Source organism: Acanthochromis polyacanthus, chromosome 12 (assembly GCF_021347895.1).
Source record: "Acanthochromis polyacanthus isolate Apoly-LR-REF ecotype Palm Island chromosome 12, KAUST_Apoly_ChrSc, whole genome shotgun sequence".
Lineage (NCBI taxonomy): Eukaryota > Metazoa > Chordata > Actinopteri > Pomacentridae > Acanthochromis > Acanthochromis polyacanthus.
Window position 1 is genome coordinate 38808145 of NC_067124.1, and position 13469 is coordinate 38821613.

Consider the following 13469-nt stretch of genomic DNA (forward strand, 5'->3'; position numbering starts at 1 on the left):
TGCCAGTAGTTTTGACAGATGTACAACACTGTTCCAAAGTTTGGGTTCATCCAGACAATTCCATGTTTTCCATTAAACTCACACTTTTATCCATGTTCTAACATAACTGCTACAAGGGTTTTCTAATCATCAATGAGCCTTTCAACACCGTTAGCTAACACAATGTAGCATTAGAACACAGGAGTGATGGTTGCTGGAAATGTTCCTCTGTACCCCTATGGAGATATTCCATTACAAATCAGCTAGAATAGTCATTTACCACATTAACAATGTCTACACTGGATTTATCACTCATTTAATGTGATCTTCATTGAAAAAAAGTTTTTCTTTCAAAAATAAGGACATTTCTAAGTGACCCCAAACTTTTAAGCGGTAGTAAATGAGTTAAAGTTGCCCTACATTTCCAGCTAGAATAGTTATTTACCAGATTAACTATGTCTAGACTGGATTTATCATTCATTCAATGCTATCTTCATTGAAAAACACAGCTTTTCTTTCAAAAATAAGCACATTTCTAAGTGATTCTAAACTTTTAAACGGTAGTGTACCTTTAAAAAAAAAGCCATTTATCCGCCAGAAACTGTAAAAACAGAAAAAAAATCAAATTTTGGTCAAGAAATGAATCAGAGAACATCATATATTGCTGTGATATTTCACCAAAATCACTTTATTCCACCTGTCTGATTTAAAAATGAGTCAAACTAAAGTAAATGAGATGAACCTGTTCTGCATTCAGCTAATTTCAAGCAAACTGCAGGCAGTGTTTCACAGAGCAGAGAGTGTGGAAACTAACTAAACATGGAAGTAGTTAAATATCCTATCGGGTAGAGACTTATCCTCCAGTGTCGGTAGTACTGTGACTGAGTGGCTGCTGTCTGTCTGAGGAGGAGGAGGTGGAGCGGGAGGTGATAAAGCAGGAGGAGAGCGTTGATCCCGACTACTGGGAGAAGCTGCTGAGGCACCACTACGAGCAGCAGCAGGAGGACCTGGCCCGAAACCTGGGCAAAGGCAAACGAACGCGCAAGCCGGTCAACTACAATGACGGCTCGCAGGAGGACCGAGGTATTAGACAGGGTACAGAACAATACGCTCTTCTGTGTGTGTGTGCTGTGCAGTGAACGCATGGATTGGAAACGTGTTAGCTTAACGTGTGTTTAGCTGCAGACTAAACGTGTTTCTGTGGGAAAGCCGTCAGATCTCACACCGATCCTGGATCCAGCAGGACGGTGTTTTAATAAATTCATATTCGGACAAACCTGGCAAGGACAGCGGCCTAATGATAATCCCTACAACAGACCATAATATTCTAAACGTGTCCTGTTTGTGTGTGGACGTAGCGTGTTGCATGTTTGTGTTAAATGTGTCAGTAAATACCAGATTAAAATGTTAAATTAATAATAATGATAACGACGGAACCTCAGGTTGTAGAAGTTTTGTTTACTTTTGTGTTTTTCTGACTGAGCGTTTGAAGCAGCAGCGCCCCCTGCTGGCCCAAACGCTCGGTCACCCTCAGCTGTAGTGTCGTTGATGTATTGATTATTGGTCGGTGTCTCTGTGCTCTACACTGCAGACTGGCAGGAGGATCAGTCAGATAATCAGTCTGATTATTCGGTGGCCTCAGAGGAAGGAGACGAAGACTTCGACGAACGAGCCGAAGGTCAGATATCGTTTGTCTGTGTGGAAGTTCATTTTTCCTCAGTCACTCTCCTGTTGTCTTCATTATTTTTATTCTAATTGTGGATTATTTACAAGAAAATACAAGAATGTTCTTGTCAAGTTTGGGGAGTTTTTTTAATAAAACTTTTAAGGGAAACTATTAACAAATTATTGGAATTTTCTTCCTGAAGGTTTTGCAAATTTTCCGAAATTTGGGAAACTTTTTTGCTGAATTTTGGGATTTTTTTCAAACAAGGAAGCAATATTTTTTTGTGCCCGTAAATGAGGCCAACAGGAGGGTTAGTGAGGAGGGAGAGCTTTAGTTAGTGGACATCTTCAGAGACCTTCAGGACCACAAGAGAACGTCAGAATACTTTTTATTGTTCACGGTTCTGTGGGTTAAACTTCACGAAACTTTCTGACCTTAACAGCGAACGCTCGCCGGCCGAACCGCAAAGGCCTGAGGAACGACCGGGACAAACCTCTGCCTCCGCTGCTGGCCCGAGTCGGAGGAAACATCGAGGTACGATTCACGAAGAGAAATAAAAACCTCTGCAGAACATTCATGTGATCATCAGCAGGAACATGAGGTGAGATCTGTGTTTAACTGTGATGTCCGGCAGGTTTTGGGCTTCAACGCTCGGCAGAGGAAGGCCTTCCTGAACGCAGTGATGCGTTATGGGATGCCTCCTCAGGACGCCTTCACCAACCAGTGGCTGGTCAGAGACCTGCGAGGGAAGTCTGAGAAGGAGTTCAAGTGAGTGTCTGCTGGAAAAACACCAACAACGAGCTGTTCAGAGCCGAACATCAGGTTCTGAATCAGGTCGACGGATTCTTTGATCTGAGTTAATTTTACCTGCAGGGCCTACGTGTCTCTCTTCATGCGTCACCTCTGTGAACCCGGAGCCGACGGAGCAGAAACGTTCGCTGACGGCGTCCCGAGAGAAGGTTTGTCCAGACAGCACGTCCTCACTCGCATCGGAGTGATGTCACTGATCCGGAAAAAGGTACGAAGGCTGGTGTGTGTCACCGCTGTAGTTCTGTTATTAATGTCTGATCAGTGACTCTGACTCGACTTGTTGACCTGCTGCAGGTTCAGGAGTTTGAACATGTGAACGGTCAGTGGTCGATGCCCTGGATGGCAGAACTGGAGGAGAACAAGAGAGCTGCAGCTCTGGCAGCAGGGGAAGATCCAAAGACCCCGTCCACCGGCACACCTGCAGACACACAACCCAACACACCTGTACCAGGTAACACACAACCCAACACACACCTGTACCAGGTAACACACAACCCAACACACACCTGTACCAGGTAACACACAACCCAACACACACCTGTACCAGGTAACACACAACCCAACACACCTGTACCAGGTAACACACAACCCAACACACCTGTACCAGGTAACCCAGTGGTTTAGAATGAAGCTGCTGTTTTTCTATCAGTCCTGTGAGCTAAACGTCTCTTATCAGAATAAATCACGACTTTAAACTGGGGCAGGGACTTTAACACATTAATTAATTACAGAAAAATAACGTGATAAAACCAATGCATTTAATAGCACCTTTCTCAGTTCCCTGATTTCTTTTTTTTTTAACCCTGAGGAACACTCCAGCCCTAATGTAGCGCTGATGAACCTAAACACAAAACCCAATCAGTGAATCAGCGTAGAAACGTCGGGCCAACATGGCGGCTCGGTCGCAAACTTTCCGTTTTATTATGAAAACAGTTCAGTAAAAAGTGTTTCTGAAAGCATTTGAGGCGAGAAATAAGCTGCTGAATCTGTCCTCGTTTTAGTTCAATGACAGCTTCTTTGGATGTTTAACCACAGTTTCACGGTGTTGCATCTCTGCTCCCCGAGCCTCATTTGCATCAATGAAACTACTTTATGCAAATGAGCTCCGGGGTGACATATGTTAGCTACGACAGTCCTGGTACCGGCAAATTGGCCATCCCATAATAAACCACTTTTCAAAACAATGAAAATGTTTGAGTTCTCAAAAAGTCTTGAGTTGAAAAAAAGTCGCTATAATTACACTTTAAGCCTGCAGTAATCTGTGAATCGATGAAAAATGTAGATAAATATAAATGAAGCAAACATTTTTGTTGTTTAAGTTCACGTGTATTTCTATTCATCCTTTCAGTCGTCAACCAAAATTTACTGGAATTGAAAAACTTTGATTATTGTGTCAAATATTGATGTTTGACAAAAATGCAAATAATTAGTTACAAGCAGGAATTCTGTGATACTGAAGTTGATGAAGATAAAAAGCAGAAAGCAGAACGTCGTCTCTATGTTTTTTTTATCCTGAATAAACGGCAGCAGCATCACTGTTAAAAAACACATTTATTCATATTATTAGTGCCATTAGAGGAGCAGTGGAGATACTTCTGTTCTGTTACCTCACTGTGAATGTCCTGCTGTAGAAATGAACTGACTAATCAGGGAAAATTATTAAAAGTAAAACAGTCAGTTCTGTTTATTATCAGATTATTCATATAAAACCCACATAGAATCAGCAAGCAGAGTTTATTGTGTGCTAAACAGAGCTGGGATATTAACTCATTCTAACGTTACTCTTAGTGCGGAGTCCAGCTGCAGGACGTGATGTTTGTCATGTGGTTGGAAATGTTGAAACTCTGGTGTGATCTGCAGCATCATTTCCTCTTCAGAGAGAAAACTGAGCCTCAGTTAATCCTGAAGCTTAGAAATTACACAAAGTAAAGCTTCAAACCTTAATTCAGCTGACAAATAAACCTTCAGGTTCTCACAGCTGTTTTCCTGCCAGATGTTAAGTTCAGATTTGAGCTTCAGTCTGACTGTCGCCCTCCGGTGGACGCAGCAGAAACGACAATCTTGAGATTCAAGCATTAAATGTGGATTGTTGTCTGTGATGAAGACAGAATAAACCGTATCGCTGATGTGTGTTTTGTGTTTTCAGAGGATTTAACTAAATCTGAGGACAAAGACGAGCTGAAGAAGGAGGGGGACGACGGTAAAGCGGCGAAGAAATCTGATGATCCGGAGGTAAACGCTGCTTTAACGTCCGCCTCCGTTACTGCGCTGGGATTTGCTGAATTCACTCATAACGTGTCACCTGCAGATTATCGAAATCCCGGACGAGTCTGAAAAGTCTCCAGCTGAGAAGAAAGACGTCGACGCTGCTGCGGAGAAGGAGAAAGAGAAGGAGACGGACGGAGAGGAAGGGAAGGAGAAGGAGGCCGAAGACTCGAACAAAGACAAGGAGGAGAAGGAAAGGAGTTCAGAGAGAGACTCGGAGGAGAAGGGTGAAGCTTCGGAGGCAAAGACGGAGGCAGAGGAGGAGAAAACTAAAGGTGAGACGATGGTTTTTACTCCAGCCTGCTCATTTATTCAAGAAAAACTGTAAACGAGGTTCATCTGAAGTCGTCATAGCGGATCCTTTCTAAGCTCCACGTCAGCCCCGATGTTCTCCTGATTATTGTACAGATTCAAAGAGTTGCTGACTTCTTTTGTTTCAGCAGATGACGGCAGAGATGAGAAGATGGACACGAGTTCACCCGCCGAGGAGAAAAAAGGTAGAAAACACTCAGAGCTGCTTCAAAGGAGGCAACCGAGGAAGAAAAACGTCTGACTTCTGCTGTTGGTGTTACAATTTCAACTTCAGTGTTAAAGTAAATCGTTCTTATTGCTGCAGAACAAAAGGAGGAGAAGGAAGCGGTGAAATCGGACGATTCTGGTAAACTGCAGAACGGAGAAAACGCCAAAGAAGGAGCAGCAGCGCCGGCGATGAACGTCACCGAGGAGAAGAAGAAGGCGACGAAGCAGCGGTTCATGTTCAACATCGCAGACGGAGGGTTCACAGGTGGGTTCCACGTTCGTCTCCGCTCTTCGTTCTGTTCTGGTTCTGACCCGTCCGATCTCCTTTCAGAGCTTCACTCTCTGTGGCAGAACGAGGAAAGAGCCGCCACCGTCACCAAAAAGACCTTCGAGATCTGGCACCGCCGCCACGACTACTGGCTGCTGGCCGGCATCATCCAGTATCCTTTAAACGGAAAGATGTTCTACTGTAGGAGAACCCGGAGGACTGACCAGAGCAGGGGTGACGAACTCAGTTTAGATCAGGTTCCACATTCAGCCCAGTTTGATCTCCAGTGGACCACACCAGTAAAATCACAGGAGAATAACCACAACTCTAATTGTTTCCTTTGTTTTAATGCAATAAAGTCCATTCTGAAAGTGTTCACATTTAAGGAATTATCTTTTTTACAAAACATGATGAACGACCTGAAATTTTTTCAGAAAATTAGATCAATTTCAACAACATTCAGCCTCAGTTTATCGTTTACACATTACAACTTACAGATCGCACAGTGGATCTACAAAGGAATAAAACAGTCACAGCTGTCTGGAACTGAACGATATACTGTTTTACTTTATGTTGAAAACAAGTCAGACAATATATTACAAAAATGAGACAAAGACAAAAAAATGGACAAACGACACAAGCGAGACGATAAAGACACAAAATGACAAAAAAAACAGCAAATAAAGCCAAACAAAATGATAAAAATGAGACAAAAAACACATGCGAGACAAAAAGGAAACACAAAGCAACTAAAACATGAAACAAACGACAAGTCAGACAAAAAAACAAGCAACAAAAATAGGACAAAATATTACAAAACGAGACAAGCGACAAAATGGACACAAAACGACAAAAATGGGACAAAAAAACAACAAAGCGAAGCACAAAATGATAAAAGATGAAAACACAAGCAAGACAAAAAGGAAACGCAAAACAACAAACATGAAACAAATGCCAAAAAAGACAACAAAATATGACACAATCTAGTATTTTACTTTATGATCCAAACAACTTGTCATGGTCTCGAAATTATTTTAAATTTACAGTTTTGCAAATTTGCAATCTGCAGTTAACGTCTTCTCTGGAGTTTTACACTTTCTCAAGTCATCCCACGGCCCAAATTGGACCCTCCGGAGGGCCGCTTTTGGCCCGCTGACCGCATGTTTGACACCCTTGGACTAGAGAATAAAGATCTGTTAGCATCAGAGCTCAGTGAAGTCAGCCAGCGTTAGCATCTACGACTGAGAGGCGTTCAGGGAGGTCGTAGCATCGACCAGCATATGATGCATTTAGGGGACATCTGTAAATTCTACCTTCAGAAAAATAGTCCCTGCATCCACATCAGTGAAAGGTGAACAGGACGGCCATGTTGGTTAGAGGTGTACTGATGTATACTGTCCTCCTCGCTGCCTCATAACATCCTCACATGTTGTTTTTCCTAACGGCGGCGTGCAGACACGGCTACGCTCGCTGGCAGGACGTGCAGAACGACGTGAGGTTCGCCATCCTCAACGAGCCCTTCAAAGGAGAGATGAGCAGAGGAAACTTCCTGGAGATCAAGAACAAGTTTCTGGCTCGCAGGTTTAAGGTGAAGCAGCGCTCCTGATCACATGACCCCCTCCCCCCGGTGTCTGTATGACGTCTTATTGGTCGCCTGTGTTTGCAGCTGCTGGAGCAGGCGCTGGTGATCGAGGAGCAGCTCCGCCGGGCCGCGTACCTGAACATGACCGAGGACCCGGCCCACCCCTCCATGGCCCTAAACACCCGCTTCAGCGAGGTCGAGTGTCTGGCCGAGTCCCACCAGCACCTGAGCAAGGAGTCCATGTCCGGAAACAAGCCTGCCAACGCCGTGCTGCACAAAGGTAACACACAAAGATAGCACACCTGCAGAAAGGTAGCACACCTGCACGAAGGTAAAACACAAAGGTAGCACACCTGCACAAAGGTAACACACCTGGACGGAAAAAGACGAGTTCTTGACCTTCAGATCCTCCGCCTCTGATTATTATTTTTTTTAATTTCTTCATCCTAACCTGAATATTGAAAACAGCTTCTGTGCAATTTTATCATAACATTTAAAACGCTTTCTGAGGTAAAATCTTTTAAAAGCTGTCTGTTGCCCTTCTTTCATTAGGTTTTTTTCTCACATCAAATCTGAGTCTGAACAACATCATCTCCGGAACCATTAAAGATAAAAACCTGAAACGTCACTGATTCAAAATCTACAGTATTGAATCATTCAGTAAATTATTTTTTGGATTTAAGGTCAGATGTGTCTCAACACACCTCGGCCTACAAATCACGACCTGTATCTGTTACAATAATCACAAAAACATCATTTAACCTCAAATCAAATTTTTCTCAAAACATGGATTTTTTTCAAGATATTTGTAAAATTTTAGATTAATATACGAACCACTTTCCAAACTACCCCAAAAAGATGCAAAATCATCACAAAAAGATTTGAACTACCACAAAAAATATGTAGAATCACCACAATAAGATGCAAGACTGCCGCGAAAAGATGAAGAATCACCACAAAAAGATGCAAGACTGCCACGAAAAGATGAAGAATCACCCCCAAAAGATGCAAGACTGCCACCAAAAGATGTAGAATCACCACAATAAGATGCAAGACTGCCACGGAAAGATGAAGAATCACCACAATAAGATGCAAGACTGCCACGGAAAGATGAAGAATCACCACAAAAAGATTCAAGACTGCCGCCAAAAGATGAAGAATCACCACAATAAGATGCAAGACTGCCACGGAAAGATGAAGAATCACCACAAAAAGATTCAAGACTGCCGCCAAAAGATGAAGAATCACCACAATAAGATGCAAGACTGCCACGGAAAGATGAAGAATCACCACAAAAAGATTCAAGACTGCCACGAAAAGATGAAGAATCACCACAATAAGATGCAAGACTGCCACGGAAAGATGAAGAATCACCACAATAAGATGCAAGACTGCCACGGAAAGATGAAGAATCACCACAAAAAGATTCAAGACTGCCGCCAAAAGATGAAGAATCACCACAATAAGATGCAAGACTGCCGCCAAAAGATGAAGAATCACCACAAAAAGATTCAAGACTGCCGCCAAAAGATGAAGAATCACCACAATAAGATGCAAGACTGCCACGGAAAGATGTAGAATCACCACAATAAGATGCAAGACTGCCGCCAAAAGATGAAGAATCACCACAAAAAGATTCAAGACTGCCGCCAAAAGATGAAGAATCACCACAATAAGATGCAAGACTGCCACGGAAAGATGAAGAATCACCACAAAAAGATTCAAGACTGCCGCCAAAAGATGAAGAATCACCACAATAAGATGCAAGACTGCCACGGAAAGATGTAGAATCACCACAATAAGATGCAAGACTGCCACCAAAAGATGTAGAATCACCACAATAAGATGCAAGACTGCCACGGAAAGATGAAGAATCACCACAATAAGATGCAAGACTGCCACGGAAAGATGAAGAATCACCACAAAAAGATTCAAGACTGCCACGAAAAGATGAAGAATCACCACAAAAAGATGCAAGACTGCCACCAAAAGATAAAGAATCACCACTAAAAGATGCAAGACTGCCACGAAAAAATGAAGAATCACCACAAAAAGATGCAAGACTGCCACCAAAAGATGAAGAATCACCACAAAAAGATTCAAGACTGCCACGAAAAGATGAAGAATCACCACAAAAAGATGCAAGACTGCCGCCAAAAGATGAAGAATCACCACAAAAAGATGCAAGACTGCCGCCAAAAGATGAAGAATCACCACAAAAAGATGCAAGACTGCCGCCAAAAGATGAAGAATCACCACAAAAAGATTCAAGACTGCCACGGAAAGATGAAGAATCACCACAAAAAGATTCAAGACTGCCACGAAAAGATGTAGAATCACCACAAAAAGATGCAAGACTGCCGCGAAAGGATGAAGAATCACCACAAAAAGATTCAAGACTGCCACGAAAAGATGAAGAATCACCACAAAAAGATGCAAGACTGCCGCCAAAAGATGAAGAATCACCACAAAAAGATTCAAGACTGCCGCAAAAAGATGAAAAATCACCACAAAAAGATTCAAGACTGCCACGAAAAGATGAAGAATCACCACAATAAGATTCAAGACTGCCGCAAAAAGATGAAAAATCACCACAAAAAGATTCAAGACTGCCGCCAAAAGATGTAGAATCACCACAAAAAATTTAAACTGAGTCTGAACAACAATATCTGAGGAGGTGTTAAAGATAAAAACCTGAGATTTTCTCTTATTTCTCATCATGTCACTGATTCAGAATCTGTAATAGCAGATCAATAATCTCTGATTATTGGGGAGTTAAATCATGAAAACCGAAGCCGTCATAAAAAGCCTCATCTTTGAGTTCATTAATAAAAACACTCAGAAAATAATAATGATTTAAAATGTGACAGAACATAACAGGAAGAAAACTTCAGAATGTCCTCTGTTCTATATTCTAATGCAGAGATCAGAAACTGAACATTATTTTTACTTTCAGCTGTTTTCTGGATGAATCTATCAGCTGTTTGGTCTCTAAAATGTAAAAAAAAAAACAGTGATAAATTGTTCTGAACTAATTTAACAGCTGACTGATTAACCGTTGCAGCTGTGTTGAGGATAGAACAGTTTAAACCGGATTGAAAAGGGCCGACTTCTCTGCTGTGGTTTCAGGAGTTTCAGTTACATTTTCCTCATCTCTCAATAATCTCGTTTTTTGCTCGGTCTCTGGTGTCCAACGGTGGAGTTTAGCTCCTCTGGGACTCGTGAACCTCGATGCTTTTGGATTCCTGCGTTTAGTTTGCATGTCAGCTGCTCTGTTCGTCTCTTCAGCGGTTTCTCTTCCAGTGAAAAGCTGGTGGATATGAAAAGTTTGTGGTTTGGTTTGAGAGAAGTGTTGCAGGGAAAAAGCATCAACTGTGTGTAAACACGCGCATATAAATGTTCTAATAATAGCCGCTAGCATGACCGCAGGCGTACGTCAGACACGAAGCTGCAGGTAAAAATAGATTATTCCAGGTGTGATGTGCATTACAGCATCAGGAAACAGAACAGGAACCTCACAGCTGATGACTGTTTGGATTTACACGGTTAATAATGGCGAGAGACGTGTAGAATTACTTAGTTTTTAATTCATTCATGGACAAAAGAAGAAAAAATAAAACTATTCAATACAATACAGAAGAAAAGTTTCCAAACTTCTGAAGGGAAAAGGAGCAGAAAGAAGAATAAACTTATATATTCTGCCTCTTTATGTCAACAATCAGTTTACAATGAGCATTAAAAACAAACAGTTTGAATAATATGCTGGTTTTAATTACATTTTTAAATCTTGGTATGATTTAGATTGTTTTGATTCCACGTCTAGATTGTTCCATAAATTCACCCTTTTTTTTCTGACAGATTATTCTTATGGCTCTTTTCATTTTGCATCTTTTAATAGTAATTTCTTGGCTTTTGTTGTCATTTTTATGCCCTTTTGTCATCATTTTGTGGCTTTTTGTCATCATTTTGTGGCTTTTTGTCATGTTGTGGGTTCTTATAGTAACTTTCTGGCTTTCTGTAGTCATTATGGGTCTTTTTCTTGTTATTTTGCATCTTTTTGCAGTAATTTCATGGCTTTTGTAGGAACTTTGTGGCTTTTTGTAATAATTACGAAACTTTTTCTAGGCATTTTGCATCTTTTTGTTCCAATGTCAGGACTGTTGTCATCATTTTGTGGGTTCTTGTAGTCTTTTTTTTTTGGCTTTTTGTCATCATTTTGGGAATTTTCTTGTCATTTTGCATCTTTTTGCATTTATTTCAAGGCTTTTGTAGTCATTCTGTGGCTTTTTGTCATCATTTTGTGGCTTTTTTTCATCATTTTGAGGGTTCTTGTAGTAATTTTCTGCCTTTTGTCATGATTTTGGGACTTTTTCTAGGCATTTTGCATCTCTTTATAGTAATTTCATGACTTTTGTAGGAATTTTGGCTTTCTGTGTTCATTATGGATCTTTTTCTCTTTTTTTGTATCTTTTTGCAGTAATTTCATGACTTTTGTAGAAACTTTGTGGCTTTTTGTAGTCATTATGGAACTTTTTCTAGGCATTTTGCATCTTTTTGTTCCAATTTCAGGACTTTTGTAGTCATTTTGTGGCTTCTCGTCATCATTTTGTGGGTTCTTGTACTAATCTTCTGCCTTTTTGTCATGATTTTGGGACTTTTTCTAGGCAATTTGCATCTCTTTATATTTACTTGATGTCTTTTGTAGTCATTTTTTTAGCTTTTTGTGGTCATTATGGGACTTTTCTTGTCATTTTACATCTTTTTGTAGTAATTTCATGACTTTTGTAGTCATTTTGTGGCTTCTCATCATCATTTTGTGGGTTCTTGTACTAATCTTCTGCCTTTTTGTCATGATTTTGGGACTTTTTCTAGGCAATTTGCATCTCTTTATATTTACTTGATGTCTTTTGTAGTCATTTTTTTAGCTTTTTGTGGTCATTATGGGACTTTTCTTGTCATTTTGCATCTTTTTGTAGTAATTTCATGACTTTTGTAGTCATTTTGTAGCTTTTTGTGGTCATTCTGTGTCTTAAATCTTGGTTTTATGAAGATCTCTGTTCCTTTTAAGTCATGCTTGCTTTCGCTTTACTCTGTCACGTTTTAAATCTTAATACCGAACCAAAGTTCTGTTGGACTCAAATCTCACAATGTGTCCTTTTCGCTGTTTCTGTCTCTTCAGTTCTCAAGCAGCTCGAGGAGCTCCTGAGCGACATGAAAGCCGACGTCACCCGTCTCCCGGCGACCATCGCCAGGATCCCTCCGGTCGCCGTGCGGCTGCAGATGTCGGAGAGGAACATCCTGAGCCGGCTGGCGAGCCGCGGCCCCGAGGTGGGCGCTCAGAACCAGTCGCAGGGCTCGCAGCAGATGCAGGTGCCGCGCTGACCCGTCGCCCGACCTCACCGCCACGTAGCAGACTCCTCCCCCTCAACTCCATGTACAGCACAGTCAGGTTAGTCGTCCTCGCTCTGCACCACCTCCCACCCCGGACCCTCAGAACCAGGCTGCTGCACTCTGATCGGACGCGTACATGTCGGAGCGGAGCCACCGAACCGTCACTTCTTTCTCCTCACCGGGATCGGATTCGGCCGTCCGACGGCGTCCTCCGTCCCGCCGCCGGCCGAGTTACCTGTATGTATCACGAAGCAGACGAGGACGGACGCAGAAAAAGCAGCATGTTTGGACTTTACCGGTGCTTTGTAGTGACTTCTATTAAACTACTCGAGGGGTTTTCTTGTCATTTTCACCTTTAGGAACTCGTAAAGGTTTTTTTTTTTTTTTTTTTTAGAAGTCGTGTCCTCGCCTGTGTGAGAGTGTTTAACCGGGCATATAGATGTGCGTCTCTACTGCAGACAGACTGTTACTGTCACTTTTCTATCTGTTACCTCTTCTCGTGTCCTCTGTTAGACCCATCAGAACTGTCAGACCCAGAACCCGTCCTGTCGGGCCCAGCTGAGCCCGACCAGCACCTCCACATTCCTCCACAGACCACAAGTCTCCCGAAACACGCGGCAGGTTTGGAGAATGAAGGAAATCTTAAGTTAATTTAATTTCTTACCGTCTCTGTTGTTTTACATGATTGAATCTTGTTACTATGGTTACCACCTCGCTGTTTCTATCGTCGCTGTTTGTTTTTATGGACTACAATAAAAACTCAACGGTTTCCAGAGTTTCCGTGAAATATTTCAGAGTAGATTTCCGCGTTAAAGGCGCGGATGAAGCCTTTAACGCGGAATGTACTGTGTCTAAAAATTTCAACAGTTTTTTTTATCAGACTTTTTTATTTTAATACACAGCACATACATGTATCATTTACTTTTGTCTACATACTTTATATACATATTGCTGTCTTATCATCAAAACAAAAAATAAAATTAAAAAAC

General features: G+C 41.7%; 1 protein-coding gene across 1 annotated transcript in view; it reads left to right on the forward strand.

Annotated features, from left to right (window-relative positions):
* chd4b (chromodomain helicase DNA binding protein 4b) overlaps positions 1-13249 on the forward strand; it is a 38179-nt gene extending 24930 nt beyond the window's left edge. The window contains exons 27-40 of the mRNA XM_051956453.1: positions 885-1062; positions 1571-1657; positions 2088-2179; positions 2280-2413; positions 2519-2663; positions 2750-2906; positions 4602-4687; positions 4764-4995; positions 5161-5217; positions 5337-5504; positions 5571-5679; positions 6963-7095; positions 7174-7369; positions 12269-13249. Of these exons, the coding sequence (XP_051812413.1) occupies positions 885-1062; positions 1571-1657; positions 2088-2179; positions 2280-2413; positions 2519-2663; positions 2750-2906; positions 4602-4687; positions 4764-4995; positions 5161-5217; positions 5337-5504; positions 5571-5679; positions 6963-7095; positions 7174-7369; positions 12269-12471 (1977 nt within the window). The 3' untranslated portion in view covers positions 12472-13249. The remainder of the gene's footprint in view (positions 1-884; positions 1063-1570; positions 1658-2087; positions 2180-2279; positions 2414-2518; positions 2664-2749; positions 2907-4601; positions 4688-4763; positions 4996-5160; positions 5218-5336; positions 5505-5570; positions 5680-6962; positions 7096-7173; positions 7370-12268) is intronic.
* Positions 13250-13469: the final 220 nt, after the last annotated feature.